The 16205-nt window shown below is 38.4% G+C and overlaps 1 protein-coding gene across 1 annotated transcript; it reads right to left on the bottom strand.

Annotated features, from left to right (window-relative positions):
• Positions 1 to 4840: 4840 nt before the first annotated feature.
• Positions 4841 to 14180, bottom strand: agtrap (angiotensin II receptor-associated protein). Its single transcript, XM_004547435.3, has 5 exons — positions 13961 to 14180; positions 13043 to 13077; positions 12743 to 12851; positions 10627 to 10822; positions 4841 to 5783 (listed from the first exon to the last, which is right to left on the bottom strand). Exons 1-5 carry the CDS (start codon positions 13985 to 13987, stop codon positions 5659 to 5661), a joined length of 492 nt encoding a protein of 163 aa, XP_004547492.1. The 5' UTR covers positions 13988 to 14180; the 3' UTR covers positions 4841 to 5658.
• Between the last annotated feature and the right edge of the window lie 2025 nt (positions 14181 to 16205).

Here is a 16205-nt window from a genome sequence, read left to right as displayed (position 1 = left end):
ATTTTTTCCTTTGTATTTACACAGAGATCGCATTTATAAATAGAAATTTATTTTAACCTGAGTTTTTGTTTGAGGAGAGAGAAAACAATAAAGACTAACAAGAGAAAGAAGGGCAAAAATAAATGAAAAATGAGTGTATGGAATACGTAAAACCGCCATAACATAAACTGTAAATTTAAGCTAACAGACTAGATTGTGTTACTAATTCTTATATTCAAATGTATCTCATTAGAGACAAAAAAAAAAATGAAACTGTAGTAATGCCATCATTTATCTCAGTCACCACAGAGAAATTATCAGATTTCCTAAATAAACAATATGGAGGAATAAAAACGTAGCTCACTTAACAACATAAATTCCCTTAAAAACCCTACAGGCCAGTTTCATTTCAGAAATATTGGACACCTAAAGATGCTGAAAATTGGTGTTGGAAGTCTGCAGTCCTGATGCCCACGCATTCATTTTTTTTCAGACCTCTCTAGGGATCATGGTTAATGCAATAACAGAGCTGACAAATTGAGTTGGTTTTATTGCATATACCACAATGGCAGTGAGTGAGCGTGTCCTTGACTCGGAGGAATCAGGTGTGAGCCCGAGGATGTGTTAAACCTGAATGCATGCAAGGCTCAGGAGAGGCAGTCCTGCAGCTCCTTATTAATCAACAGCTTGTTGAGCTCGTGGCCATTCCTCCTCCCCCACCTCCTCTGGTGCACCTTCACACTCTGTCGTCTTCATACGTTGTTTTTTTTTTTCCCCTTTCTCTTTTAAAGCCACAGCCTCTCATTCTATCTTTCACAGGTTATCTATACATTATGTCCTCAGCTAGCTGTTATCACAAGAAAAAAGAAAGGAAATTATTTTTCAAAGATCATCACGGTACCTTGTTTTTGACCGTATCCTCAAATCATTTGACCAAATGAATTAAACATCTTCCCCAGGTGTGAATAATCAACTCAACTTGAACTGCAATCGTGAGCCTACTCTGTATGCTGAGAACATATTAACTGTGCTGTTTGGTTCTTTCAGTTTTATGGCTTGCTGTTGGCTGACATCCCTCCTGGATGACCTACAATATGGCAGATAAATAATATGAGAAAAAAAATATGTCTGCTGTCTCCATGTTTATAGTTGGAGGGTTGCTCATATATGTTTGTCTCTTTTAAAACAGTGGAGTGCCAAGTTGAAAGTGGAAATGAGACACTTTGCAAACTTCACTTGTGTTTTTGTATATTCAAAACTTTTCAGCCATCACCTCAAAGGTGTCTTTTTACAACAAGGCTGAATAGGGCAGTACAGTGCGTAAGTCACAATCTCATTAATGCGATCAATCATTTATTATCCTAAATCAACCATCTAGCCAACCAAACAGTAGAGAGTAAAAATTATAGAGGGAAAAAACTCATTCCCATAGAAAAAAGCAAACATTTAATCAAAAGCATAGTGTGTCACTATAGGGCAGCACAGTGGTGCAGTGATTAGCACTGTTGCCTCACAGCAAGAAGGTCCTAAGTTGGATTCCACCACCTGGTAGGGGCCTTTCTTCCCTTGTTTGGGTTAGCTTAATTGGTAAACCTAAATTAGGTGTGAGTGTAAATGATTGTCTGTCTCTATTAGACTGGCGCCACCTGTCCAGGGCGTACCCTGCCTCACGCCCTATGTTAGGGGCCCCAGCCCCCCCGTGACCCTGACGAGGATAAGCGGAAGAGAATGGATGCGTGGATGTTAAAATATGTGGGGTTTATTCCAAGAGGTTTAAGAGTTTACTTTTTTTGACCTGTTAACCTCTTGGTATGCGCACACAGCAGCTTCTTCGTCTCAGTGCATCTTAATTGAGCTCCCTAAAAAGGTGGCAGTGCTTTAGGATCATATTTTTTTGTCTTTAAATGGTAGAGGTTGCACTTACCAGTGCAAGAAGAAACTGTTTACTGAATACATAACTAATATTGTTTGAAGCATCCTGAGCTCATGCAGTGATTTCCATTGCATACACCACTACAGAATCGTGTCTATTTTACACGACTGCTCCCTGTGGATCACAATCGTTGTGTTTTGATTTCGTCCTTGTGTGTGGAATCTGGCCAATCCTACGAGTCTTTTAATATTGCGCACCATAGATGATGAGCAAATACTTTGAATATACTGATTTGCAGTCTTTGACAAATTGGTGAACTGTCCCCATTTTTATTTCTGAAAGACTCTTTTGAAATGTTCTTTCTTTTACATGAAGTTTATATAATTTTTAAATCATTTAATTCTATTTTTATGTCAATTTTACACTGTTTTGTAACATTTTTTTAAACTCAACAATACTATTGTGGCAGAAACTGAATTTCCCTGCTTTATAAAGAAGCCCACAAAGTACTACAATCTACAAACAGATGACAAAGCTCTCAGCTCAAGGGCTTTCAGCTCAACAGCCTGCACATTTGAGGACAATAAACCATTTAAGCTAACTACCTCATCATAATAAAAGCCCTTAGTGACAAAAACCTTGACTGCAGGTTCATAATCTGTTAACTTACTACTTTTAGAGTATATAAAATGTTTTCATTTACAACATAATTTACTGAGCCACACCTGTTTTCACCAGAGGTGTGGGTAAAAAATGCTAATGAGGTGGTTTACATTCCACGCGTGTACAACTGTGTCACTTGAATTTTTATAATTGTGCTGAGGGAGGCAGTGGAGAACGAATCCTTCACTTTCATGATTCTTTTGTGTGTATTAAACATTTGTGTCATTTTAACTCACTCATTGTAGCGTGAATTTGCCAAAATGTGCCAAAATTGAAAGTAGTGTGACTCTCAGAACATGCACAGTGGAGTGCAAAAATGGTTTAGTGCATGGAGGACAGGAAGATGAATGTCTTTTCTTGTCTTCTGTGACGGGGGTACAAATGAATGGTAAAGATATATGTTAGTGGAGCAGGATGAGAGGAACTAGGTATATGAGAGAAGGTAAAAGAAAAAAAATTAAATTGCAAGAAAATGGACTGTGCAAAACAAAAAATAAAAAAATAAGGTCATATAATAAGGTGATCATCACAGAATCAGTTAAACTTCCACATAATTCTTCATCAATTTCACCTGATTTTGTGCGAATGACACGTGGAGGCCACAGATCACAGATCCCTCTGATTGATGTTTTCATTTTCTTTTTTGTTAGGAGATGAAACCTGCAGCCCACTCAGGCCCACTCCTTCAGGTATTTTCATCCACACCATGTTAACTGTGTGTCTCCTGCACACTCAGAGGTGTGGAGGAGATTGACCATTAAACACAAAAGAAATACATTGCTCTAAAAGGGCAACAATCCAGCTGCTGGTCCGGTACCTGCTCCTTTATGTGGGCAGGAACAAGAGGAGCACTGCCAGAGCACAACAAAAGGCCTCTGGCAGGCTACTTGTGTGTGTTTCACACCAAACTCTCAGAATCAGAATCCACGAGGGTGGAATGAAAGCATGATGTGATGTAGTGGGACCTCTGCTCACAGCCCGGTGGTAGAGAACACCAGAACCCTCAGCTACATCCAGTTCTCCTTACAAATTAGAGGTGGTTCACAAAAAAGTCTGGAGATGCGACGGCAAAAACTATGCAACATGTGCAAGCATGACAGCAAACATATGGGAAGGTATATCCTTTGAGGGTTGCACAGACCTGAATGTGCTAACCAACCCTGACTGTTATTAGGTGCCTGGATAAAATCCTCAGTCGCACTGTTAGACCTTATCTTGGTGCACTAAGTACCACCTGGTGCAGGACAATGACTCATATGGCAAACGTGCATAGGCAGCTCCCTGAATGATGAAGGCACTGATGATATTGACTGGCCCTCATGTTCCACAGGCCTGAATCCAGACTTTATGAACTGTGATGCTGAACCTGGACTACAGTCTGTCCAGAAGCTCACTGATGCTTTGATCCAAGTCTGCAAGGAAAGCCCAAGGACACGATCCAGATGTTGCCAGGGCTGAATACAGGTACGTGGGGGCCATGCTATAGTGAAAGTAGCCTCAGCCTGTGATATGTGAGTTAAGTGTTAGTTTAATTTTTTATCTTAACTATAGAAATTCTTAGTAGCAACAGCAGTAATGTCTGTTTAAACCTAACGTAAAGGCTTGATAAATAACATAAATAGGCTATTAGATTAAACATTTGGCTTAATTAAATTATTCTTGTTAATTTATGGTAACCTGCATTTCTTGTGGTGCAAAAACAGTTTCTCAAAATACAACTTAAACTTTAGAAGTTATAACTTTACATAAGCAATACAGCAAACTGCAACTCTGCATTATTTAGTATGCTTCTTACAGGCTCTTTAGTAACTGCAAGTAAGGTGTGTCTTGTGATCTATATGTCACGCTACTATGGCATGCATAATTTCACATCTCTATACTGTGACCAGTATAGTTACCACATCTCCATTTAGTCACACAGTTTATCAGGATTTCAAAAAAACACAAAACTCCAATCTTGTAACACTTTCAAAAGTGAACCGAGTCCAAATTGTCCAAATGATGCAATCCCTGTAGCCGCTTTTCTTTACACTCATATCGCTACCATAGTCGGACAATCTGCCAACAAAAACTGAGAGTACACACTTCTTGAAAAGCTCAGTGAACGACTTGTTGCACATTTTCAGTAACCACAGTGCTGATGTGAACATTTCAAGCTTTGAACACTTTTACTGTAATAATACTTTCTCATATCTCTTGTGCCTACACAGCAGACATATTGTAACATATCAGTATGGTGTGGTCTGTAATTTACGCTAAACACTGTAAACAGGTTTTGCATACTTAAGCAATTTACTTGCAACTATTAGAATAACAAAGAAAACAATCGTTTACTTTTTTTTAATAATCATTAACTGACGATTATGTGATGCTACAAAATCAGCAGTCTCTATATTTTACATTTTGGTAGATTGGCAGCTTGATATGAAAAAAGTCTTAGTATGAAGAAACTAAATATCAGCATAAATGAATAGGGCCCATCTGCTTTGCAGTGAGTGTATTTTCATGCCAAGTTAGGAGATGAAACATTAACTACAGTTCTTGCTATGCGTTCAGTTTGGTTGAAGCAGTTCAAATTTCACATTGCTTTTGTATTTTTTTCACCCAAAGTTTAACTTCCAAGGCACAGCAATGCACATTAATTTCATTTCTCGTTAGTCAAAAACCTCCATTCTAGTCAGCAGAACTGTAATATTTAAAATAAAAAGATCAATTGAAAAATATTAATCTACTGCTTACAAAATGAGAAACGGACTCTTTGCATCCGAAAGTACCACATTTGTGGGAAATAAAAAAGGTAACAGAAAACAAAACCGCTGTAGACACAGCAGTTCGATTCAACACCTGTCTACTAAAAATAGAAGGTGAAAAGTACGGCATCACAGCATGGGAATGGGAGAACAGTTTTTCCTCTGCGTGCGTTCAGCAGGTATGTGCCAAAGTTTGAAATGAAAATGGGTGTAATTATGCCACATTTCACTCTGAAGCTCAAACAGATGACTACTTAGCATAATAAAACTTTCAGAGTTACACGCCAACTGTACAAAACAGGGACGACACAGAATCGATTATAATACTTGTCCCAAAGTGCTGGGCAGGTGTTGCTGAAAGGAAAACACTGCATTGCTCAACGGCTGCTTGGTTCAGTAAGCGCGAACTCCTGGTTTGCTGTCCGGCGTCTGGTTGAAGGGATTTCCTGAGGTAGAGGAGCCATCCTGCTGGTCAATGGACTGATAGGCATCTCGGTTTCGTGATACAGAAGGGAAACCTGCAGAGACAAGCCACAAGTCTTCAACATCAGATTTTAACCACATCTAATCATGGACCTTGGAGACTGGACTGTTGTTGATATACATATTTAAAGTACTGGCACCCAGAAAGCTCAAATCTTTTTCTTTATTGTTTTCCCTTTCTCCTTACACACAGATTCATGAAACGGTTATGCAGATTTGCTATCTTGAGTCAAGTGCCCAGCCATGTCTGTAGAAATATAAATGACAGTGCTTGAATCTGTTATTACCAGCATACATTAAAAATACACACTCCCTCTGATGAATGGTAGACTGAGAAAACAGCCACTTTTATTCAAAATCCTTCTTTGATGGAAGAAGAAATTCCTCCCATTTCCCCACTACTGTTTGATTAGTCATTTTGAGAAGAGTTTGGGCACGGGAACTTCACTGATGTGAGACTGAACATGAAAAATCTCTTGTCCTTCTGTCAGCAGTCAAATAATCAAGATTATTTGAAAAAAATAAATAAATAAATTTACCAGAGGATATAGCTTCCTTGCTGTATTATAGGTGGGAACGTTTATGAAAGATTTTTATAAAGGGACTTCACATGAAGCATCTACAACAAACAGTCCTGACTCTGACATGGCCAGAATATCAACTATCCCCTTTGGCGTTTCAAAGACAGCACCTCTGCACAGTCCAGAGTCCAACTGCGGTGACAAACATGCACCTTTAACGCCAGTAAAACAAGAAATCTGGTTTCACTGCAGCTGTGTGGGAATATTGGCAATAGCCCAAAGATTGACCAAAGGATGGCATCACATAAAGCTCAACAAAGCGTGTGCATAAAACCAGGCCATACTCACTGTCTAGTATCACATCACATCATGTTGATTTTAATTAGGCTCATTTTAGAATGTGCAGCATCATGCAGCTCTGCTTTAAATACATGCAAATACAATGCAAGAGCACAAATGAGGCATCTGGGGACTAAAAACCTGAATAAACCATATAGCTGATGCAAACTTTCAGATACATATAAACTCCTAAAATACAATAAATAGTGTTTGCATAAGAGCAATCTCTACAAACAAACATAGCAATGCAGGCAGGTATGGGCTTACTGAAGGTGGGAACAGTCAAATTAAAAGACACATTAAAAAAAACACAAAGAGATGGACAGCAGAACACTGACAAGATGATTGTTTAGAAATAAATACAAAAGGGGACAAAAATTAATCTATTTCTCTTTATCATCCTGCAGCCTGATATGGAATCTTACTTCCTGCATAGAAGGAGTTGGAAGAGGATGATTGGAGGAGAGAAACTGTAAAAAGGGAAGAGGCCAGGAATCAATAGCGGCGCCCAATAAAGGCACTGTCAGCACTGTCCGTAGTGCATCGACTGTCCACAGAGGTCTCAAAGTCTGAGAGGTCAAAAGGTTGAAGAGAAGAGAAGAGAAGAAGAAATGATCAAATTCCAACTACAACAACAAAAATCAGCCTTTACAAAAAATAAATACTAAGGTGTGACAGTAAGGTATGCCAAAGAGCAAAGGATGACATGCAAGAAAAATAATGACATTTTAAGTTGGGAACAAATATTTAAGGAGTGCACATTAATTTAATTTAGGAGCACATTAATTTAAGGGTAATGCATGGCAGGCAGTCTGCTAAGCTGCAATTTACTTAGTTATTGCTAGCAAGGCTGTTGCACTTTACATCACGGCACAGTTCTGGTACAGTTCACACATAATGGCAGCAGACTCATTGCTCAAAATTAATGATAAGTGTTTAAAAGACGAGTCTGTCATTTCAGACGTGCTATGTTTATCTAGCAACCAACCGTCAATTTTCCAGTCGTTTGTTGTATTTAGTTTCCCTGGCTGCAGAGTTTTTACTAACTTTTCAATGTCTTGAGGTGCACTGTATGAAAATGAGACTCCTAAAAACAGTCTTAAATATGCATTTGTTGGCTAAAGCTTAAAGGTCCCTGGTAGGCGTTAGGCCTAGTATTTACTGTATGATGTGGAAACTGTTCAGACTGCTATTTGGTCTGTCTACAATAGTCTTTGCATGCACACGATTAAAAATCAAACTACACAAACGCAGAGATAAAAATTAATCTTATCTGTGTGTGTGTTTTTAAGCACTTGCTAAGTCTCTTTAGCAAATACGACCCTGGATAACACTGGCACAGTTTGAGATATGAAGTTATTCAAACCATTAATAAATGGCTTTTTCTAATGCCAATTTAAAACCTCAAAATGATTGCAGTTAGCCGTAAACATAAATAGGATACCAAACTCAAAGATGGAGCCTTTTCACTCTAAAAAAAATTGTCCACATTTTTTTTGTAGCTTGTTGAGGCCAGAGGTCAGAAGTGAATGGCCAGAGTGCTTCAAGCTGATAGGAAGGCAAAAGCAACTCATTACAACCAAGGTGTGCAGAACAAAAACAACAACAATCTTTCTATAATTTAAAATCTTTATAATCTTTATAACCTCTTTCTGCTATTTGCACATTTTTTACTGTAAATTTCTAAGTTAATTTGTAAATTTTTGTAGTAACCTGTAAATTGTAAATACTGTAAAACTTTTTTCTGTCATTTAATAGTCGGGCATTGCACAGCTACAAACATTTCACCCCATGTCATACTTTGTATGGTTGTGTGTGTGTGACAAATAAAATTTGAATTTGAATTTGAAACCCTTCAAACTTGTAACATGGGCTACAGTAGCAGCAGGCACCACTCCCCTCAGCTAAGAACAGTAAAATGAGGCTACAATTTTAAACTGGACTACAGAAGACTGTAAAAAAAAAAAAAAAAAGGGTGCCCTGTCTAATAAGCCTCAATTCCTACTGCACGAGAGCTGCCAAGTTACCCAGCAGGATAAGTTGGAATCTCACAAACCTCAAATCATCACAAAATAGTTTCTTGAAGATTACAATGATCTCACTGTAATGCCACGAGATCTGAATCTAAGAATGAACCTTTGGGATGTGATGGAAAAGGAAATTCAGCTGACAAATCTGCAACATAGTGTGATGCAGTTGTGTCAATATGGATCAATATCTTTGAAAAATGTTTCCAGAACCGTGTTGAATCTATGCCATGAAGAATTAAGGCAGGTCTGAAGACAAAATAGGGCCAAACCCATTAAAAACAAGATGTACATAAAAAAAATGCTACCATCTATGGCTCACAAATGAGAAGGCACCTTTTCCTTTCAATTTTGCTTATGGCTTTTAATTACCTGCCAATCATTCACAGTGTAAACAAAAATCACAGCTTATTACTTGCTGTTCTTTTTCAATGCTTTCATCTACCCATGTAAAGTACGTGCCTCACCTCTATGTGCTTTGACAGTCTGGATTTGCCTGTTTATAGGTGCTAAGCACTGGTTGGTTTAATGACCACAGTCACTTTGACTGACTGCAAAAGTGTGACGGCTCAAATGTGCAGTTTTTGCTTCATTGGATGTAAAACTTAAGTCTAATACACAAACTCAGAGTAATTCAACCACCATAAGAGGTCCATCAATCAAAATTCTGGGAGCCCCAAATACCTGAATCAACAGTTCACTCACACACACTTGATTGTCTGGTTCCCAGAGTGCTCAGTGCAGCGGGGAACCATATAGATGCCAACAACGCAATCAGGCAGCAATTAAAACTCACATAGTCTGAAACTGACATTAGCCGCTTTCATCAGTCATTACACACTCTAATGGATGTACCTGCTGTGTGAATGTGGCGGTAAAGTAAAACCACAGAGAGAGCACATTCATCAATATTCAATTATCTGCCAAGCATGCAGGAAATATATTTTGTCAACTGCAGTTTTGGGTAGCAATGCAAGAGAAATTTCATTACTTTACCCAGCGTGACATGAAATAACATAGTATTTTGGCCTATAATACTAATATTAATAGTAATAAAATTGCGTTACACCAACAATATGTGGTTTTATTTTTCCCATTTGTGTTGTTGTTGCTCTTATTATGGATCAATCGCTAATGAATGAGTAACATTTTCCGGGATTTAAGAGTCCAGCGGACGTCACAGCTCAGTGGGATTTCTAATGGAAAAGCTCTCAGCAGAGAGAGATAAAGTCTGCAAATCAATGACCACACACACTTGATCAAACATCCCTTCACTTGTTAGCGTGCTTATTAGATGTTTGCCTGCAAACAGAACGCTATACACCCAAAAGTCAGTGCCAACACAAAGAGTCTCTTTCTGTGTTCATCAGATTTGAGTCCATCTGTGTTTCTTTCCACATCACTCCTGTGCTATTTCTGTCCATGTGCTATCATGGCAGATCATACACTCGTAGGCCTGCATGGGCTTAATGTGTTTCTCCATGCAGTATAAACTGGTTGCCAGGATGACACACAAATGTAATAAACATTTCATTGAGAAAGGGTTTCTTTGACTGGCCGAGCTGCAGCTCAAATATTTCTCTGCATTTTAAGTCTTGTGACTGTAACTAATCAGTTTGACGGTGGAATCATCTGCCAGCGCTTTCGCTCAGCGTCCTGCCAGGTTGCTGCTCTCGGCAGGCTTTTCATGGCAAACGGCATAAAACAACACAAGGAAGACATCAAAGTGCCCCTGGACACATGCATTACTCCATACCTTAGAGCTTTGGTCATAAAGTGGTGGGTAGGCTCAGGTATTTTAGATACTTTCTCACTAGTTCTGAAATTATACTGGGAGATGTACCCTCTGTGTTGTGTATGTATTTCTGCTTTCATTACCTTTTCACAGTTTTCATGACAACAAAATGAAAAACTGAGGAACCTGAGCCAAAATCTTTTTAAATCTCGAAATGTTTTATGCTACTGTACGTGACCCATCTAGTCGTACTTACCAAAGTTGATGTTGTAATCTCCTCCTCGCTCGCGGTACATTTGGTAGACAAAGAAGCAGGAAATGGGTTTGAGCAGCAGGTTGAGGATGGTCATCCCTGCGCCGAAGCGAAACAAGTCGGTCGAGGCACCGAGAGGGTAGAATATTCCGAGATGGACGATGTCGGTCAATATTGTCAAAATCATCCCTATCAGAAACTACAGGGAGCACACAAAAGAGACATGTAAAGCGACATAATTGTAACATGGAAAATGAAGTCATTTGGTTGGTGGGTGTGATATTAAAAAAAACTAAAGTATAGCATACATGTTCTGGAAAAAGATTTTTGAGGCAAGCCATTACAAAAAGAGTAAAACAAAACAAGATCTTGTCTTATAATTTGGGACAGTCAATGTCCATATTGTTAAATGAGAAATAACTTTCCAATAAAAAAAAGAATTAAATATGAGTTAAACATGCTATTAGTTAAACACTTGAAAATAAGTGAATTCACTTAAGGCACCTGAGAAAAATGCTGCCAGGACTTAACCATACTGGAAAAGATATACAGTGGGCTATATTACCTGCAGCTGATTGGGCGGGTGATTGATCCAATTTAAAATACCACTCAGTGCTAAGAAATCCTGCTTATCCATTAGTTGTGCACCAGTGTTTTTTCTTGATAGATCTTGGACATGAGTGAATATGACATTGGAGTTTAATGTACACAAGGTAAAAGGCTCCCCTGTGGTTACATCCCAGCGTCTATAAGTCTAAATTAAGTTCAGTACAGTGACAGAGTCCAGTACTGTCAAACTCTCGTTTTGGTTACTGTCAAAGAATAACACAGTAGACAGCTATTTTGTTCAAGATTCATCCCTTCATTTCAAACACTCAAAGCCTGGACAAAGGTGGACTTTAAGTATAGTTTTGTTAAATCCATCAGTTAAAGTTAGTCATAGTGGGTTAGAGTCATCCACAAAGCTACATAGCCCCCTGAGATTAATATAATTTCCCATCAATTGCAGTAAAGAGTTTGTTTTAGTTAAATAAAATAAGTAACCACATCATTCAAACAGAAACTGAAAGAATCCGTCCATTACAAGGACATGAAGATTTAGAGTGTAACAAATATTTTGCATCAGCATAAAACTATTTATGCAGTGAACACACAACTAAAATGTAGCAACCTCTGGGGCTGAAAAATGAAATAAGAGCTGAAGCTGAAGCACCAAAAGCTGCAGCCCCTGAGGTTGGCTTCACGGGCCAATCAGGTCCCATGCTAAAATGTCCAACGTTACAGCAGAAATGCATAAAGCATTTTGACATCTGGTGTTGTTTAGTGTTCAATCATACAAAAACACACTTGAGTAATTTTAAGCCTGTTTTGATGCAAGTCAGAATAAGCTTTCCATTTAATATTACAACACTTTATGAAGGTACCCTGCTAACCAAACTAGCTAGCAATAGATGGCAACTCCTCCTCACTGCCTGCTCATGTTAATATGGTCAGATTTGACTTGAAAAAAAAAATGAACACAGCCAAAGCCAGAATGTGAAACTCGATCCAAAACTAAAGCCATGAAAAACCACATACCATTGTGGCCATCTTCTATATACAGTCTATGAGAAGGGCTCAGTACTTTGTTGACCCACAGTCAGGATGAGGCACTTAATAGTTTCCTCTGACAGACAGAAGAGCCAACTGCACAAGTTTTCCTTCTATCTGATAACGGCTCTCATTAAAAGCTGTTCTTGCTTCAGAACACAATCAAAAAACAATTCTGAAGTCACACTTTTGTTTAGTTTTTTTTCCCCTTAGTCAGCTGATGTCACTAATGTACAATGGAAACACCAGTCACGGGTTCAGAGTTACGGTATGATATGGGTTGACAATTCTGAAACTTCAAACATTTAAATTACATTTGCTTAAGGAGCCATTTTAAACTGTCTGAGGGCCTCAGCTACTGTACTGTGGTAAATTAAGGGCTCTTTTTCAAAGGGATGCTCACAGAATGCCCTAGATTCCACAGACAAATAGGTTAGCACAGATATGCAGCACTGCACCTAAAGTTGGACTACTTTATGTGTCACATGATGCTATAAGAGCGTATGAAGAAATGAAGGCAGAGACTCACCATGATCACTGCATCTATTGAGTCCCTCTGTGCAATCGCCCACACTCCAACTGCTAAAACGCTAAAGTTCGCCCATGTGAAGGCCACCGACAGCCACACCATACTCCCCCTGAAGGAAACACACAATTCATACGAGACAGATTCTTACACACCCCAGGAGAGTTACGTGCGATTTCACAGAGGATGAGACATGTAGGTGAAGGAGTTGACCTGAATCAGGAGTATAAGCATGTGTCTGTGTGCCAAAAGAGGAGAGAAATTCCTCAGGTTTGTGGAAAAAAAGCCTGTGCTCATACTCACCACACTGTAAGCAGCCAGTGCACCAGTACGATGGCCTGGAATAGAGAAGGACAAAAATGTGTTTACACTGAACTGAGACCCAGAACAACCAGTGTATAGCTAAGAATGATGAAACTATCACTCAAACACAAGTTAAAAACTTCAAATAATAACTGCGTGCAGCTAATCTGCAGCAATGATTTATCTTTTTATTTAGGTCTCTAAGAGGACCGAAGACATCTTTTTTAACCTCGCCAAATTGCATTTTTTATACATATGATTTCCTTCAATTCTGTGAAACAAAGTAAAATTAACTCATTTCAAAAAACTTTAAGAGATAAATGAACGAATGACTGAACACACTAAATGAATATAAAAATGCACCATCGTGCAGAAACTGTTAGTGTCCTCCAAGCTTACTTTTAACATCACAGGTTTTATAATCCTTGAAAGAGCTGTCCAAAATTACATTTGACCCATTTTAGTCTTTGGACAGAGCACAAGGACACTTTTGTCCCTGTTCAGTTTCACGGTTAATCAAAGGCATCAGTTCATCAGTTAATGTTCATCACAGAATATAGTTTGTCTCTACTATTTTTTGATACCTTAGTTCCCCCCAAATTCACTGCATATGAGTGTTTAAAGTGTTTGTGAAAATAAATATGTTTATATGTTTAAATAATGACCTCTGTCAAAGGACCTGCTGCCACTCAAAATTGTCCTTCAGGGACCGTATCCCCTGAACATTACCTTAAACACTTCTTACTTAATAGCAAAAAGTAGAGCAGCAGTTTACTGTGATCTGAGTCACAAGCAGAGGAAGGTCGTTGCCACACAGAGGAATTACCACCGAGGAACAGAGCTGACATTTCATTGAAAACCAGCTTTTGTTTGAGCGTACAAGCCGAGGCAATCAGAAACGCAGAAAGTAAACCTCACCTTTAGATTTATGGCAGGGATTTCCATAATTGTCTGTTTGGACAAAGCAGCTCCTCCTTGATCCGATTCGGCGTTTCAACTTGTTAAAGAGCTACATGAAAAAGTACAGCAGTTTCTCTTCTTACACAAACTTCTGTCCAAACCCCTCCTCCCGTCGGCTCAGCCTTGCAAACACAAGCCATGTGACAGCAACCTGACTCGTTCCCATGTGACTCCTGACCCTCTCACCCCCTCCCCCCAACCCCTGGGGTGCGGTTCAATTGGCAAATTTGCTTAGGAAGGTTACTAACTAACTGAAGAGACCCGGAAATATGTGTGCGGCAGTCAGCCGCTTCCGTGCTTCTTGTATTACTTCCTTAAGCAGAACTTTAATTTAATGATTTAATAATAACTGGACGCAAGGAATTATATATATATATATATATATATATATATATATATATATATATATATATATATATATATATATATATATATATATATATATAATTGAAATGATATTTCACTCTTGTTTTTAGTTTATATTCCCCGCATGGTAAATTAATATTATTGAACTTTTCTTTGTGAGTTCCTGCCACACAAACACATGAGATTTCAATTAAAGGTCCAGAATGTATTTAGTACATCTTAGTAGAGTAGCTCAAATAAGTCAAAAGATATCAACCAAAAACTATTCTATTACACATTCTCAGGAGGATATAACTGTACCCGGATTCTCAGCACAGCCCGGTTCAATTTTCCTAAGTGGCCTTTCTAAAAGTATATTAACATAAAAAAAATTCTGTGAAGTTTTCAGTGCTGACAGAAAAAAAAAATACAAGATTAATATAAAAAAATATTATATTATATAAAAAATAGTAACATTTTTATTTAAGAGTTATTATTATACTGTCAACTAAATATAAAGTGTGGTGATGGAGGTTGACTACCCAAGCACCCTGGGCTCCAAAAACTAGTGAAGCTCTCTGATGCCTCTTTCATCCCTTACAAATGAGGCAAAGTGGCTTAGTCCACCCACTCTTGCAGATGCATTCACAGCACAGCTAATTTATTGTATTTTAGTAACTGCTAATCCACATCCCGAATCATGTCTCTACCCAAGTAAGGATAGAAAAAGGAAAAATATAAAAGAAATGCTTGGAGAACAAAGGTCAATGGAGGACAGCTAACAAGTTAAAATGGTTTAGCTATCAGTGGTTGCTAAAGACAGAGAGCCATTGTCAGATGTGACACACTATTAAGTTTACTCAGCACGACTAAACAGCATGAAATTTCAGAAACAGCCAGAGAGAGTGAACCAGCAGCCTCTCCAAAGAGGAACTCAGTAAGTTTATTTCAGTCACTTGTATTTAAAGCAGTTTCAACAGAACATCAACAATGCCAACGTCAAGCAGCATTAAGCTTTATTGTAGGTTGGACCAGCTGTGTCGTAATCAATGCACATTTTGAGGAAGCCTGTGTGTTTACAGCTCATGAACTAGAATACCACAATGACACTGCTTATTAAAAAAATGAGTTTGGTAGTCACGTATATGTTGATAGATGTTTATTATTGTTTGCTACTTCTAATGAGACACTGTCAGGCAGCACACCAACATATCAGCATACACTCTTGCAAACCTTGTCATGCATTATTTAATCATCCTGTATCCACAAGACCATTAGACTGTCATAGATGTTTTGTGTTTGATAACATCAACGGAGCACTAACAGACAGTAGTGTGTAAATGACTTTAAAAGGAAGTTGGGACTGAAGGAGTACTTTGAGCATTTGAACCACTTGCAGCAGATGATCTCTGTTGTTTAAATAGATACTGGTGCAATACATGCCCCCCCCCCCCCCCCCCCCCCCCCCCAAAAAAAAAAACCAACAACAACAAAAAACAAAAAAACAACAACAACAACCTATAGCCACCTTCACTGAGTTCTCAGTAAACATTTTCCTGATGATGATTGAGTCTTAATGAAAACAACATGTGGACTCAATTCACAAGCATTTTCTTATTGCTAATTCAGATTTCAAAGTAGGCTATAACTTTATTTAGTTCAGACATTTAGTGAAGTCCAATTAAGTCACAGTCTGGTCAAAAGATCTTGCAGGTGCATTCCTGTAAACCTTACACAGCTGGTGTGGAAAAATCTTTTCTTATCTTTCAGTCCATAAGTATAGTTTTTAACAAAAACATATGCAATAGCCATAATCATATATCACCACAGAAACACTTACTGCATATAAAATATATGT

Source organism: Maylandia zebra, linkage group LG5 (assembly GCF_041146795.1).
Source record: "Maylandia zebra isolate NMK-2024a linkage group LG5, Mzebra_GT3a, whole genome shotgun sequence".
Taxonomy (NCBI): Eukaryota; Metazoa; Chordata; class Actinopteri; order Cichliformes; family Cichlidae; genus Maylandia; species Maylandia zebra.
The sequence above is the reverse complement of the archived record's forward strand: the minus strand, read 5'-3'. Positions and strand labels throughout refer to the sequence as shown.

Bases quoted from the DNA above. Each gene is read 5' to 3' on its own strand.
- agtrap (XM_004547435.3), bottom strand. From the start codon at position 13,987: ATGGAAATCCCTGCCATAAATCTAAAG. The intron at 12,852-13,042 runs GTGAGTATGAGC...TGTTTCCTTCAG, and splicing joins CACTGGCTGCTTACAGTGTG to GGGGAGTATGGTGTGGCTGT. The intron at 5,784-10,626 runs GTAAGTACGACT...TTGTCTCTGCAG, and splicing joins AGATTACAACATCAACTTTG to GTTTCCCTTCTGTATCACGA.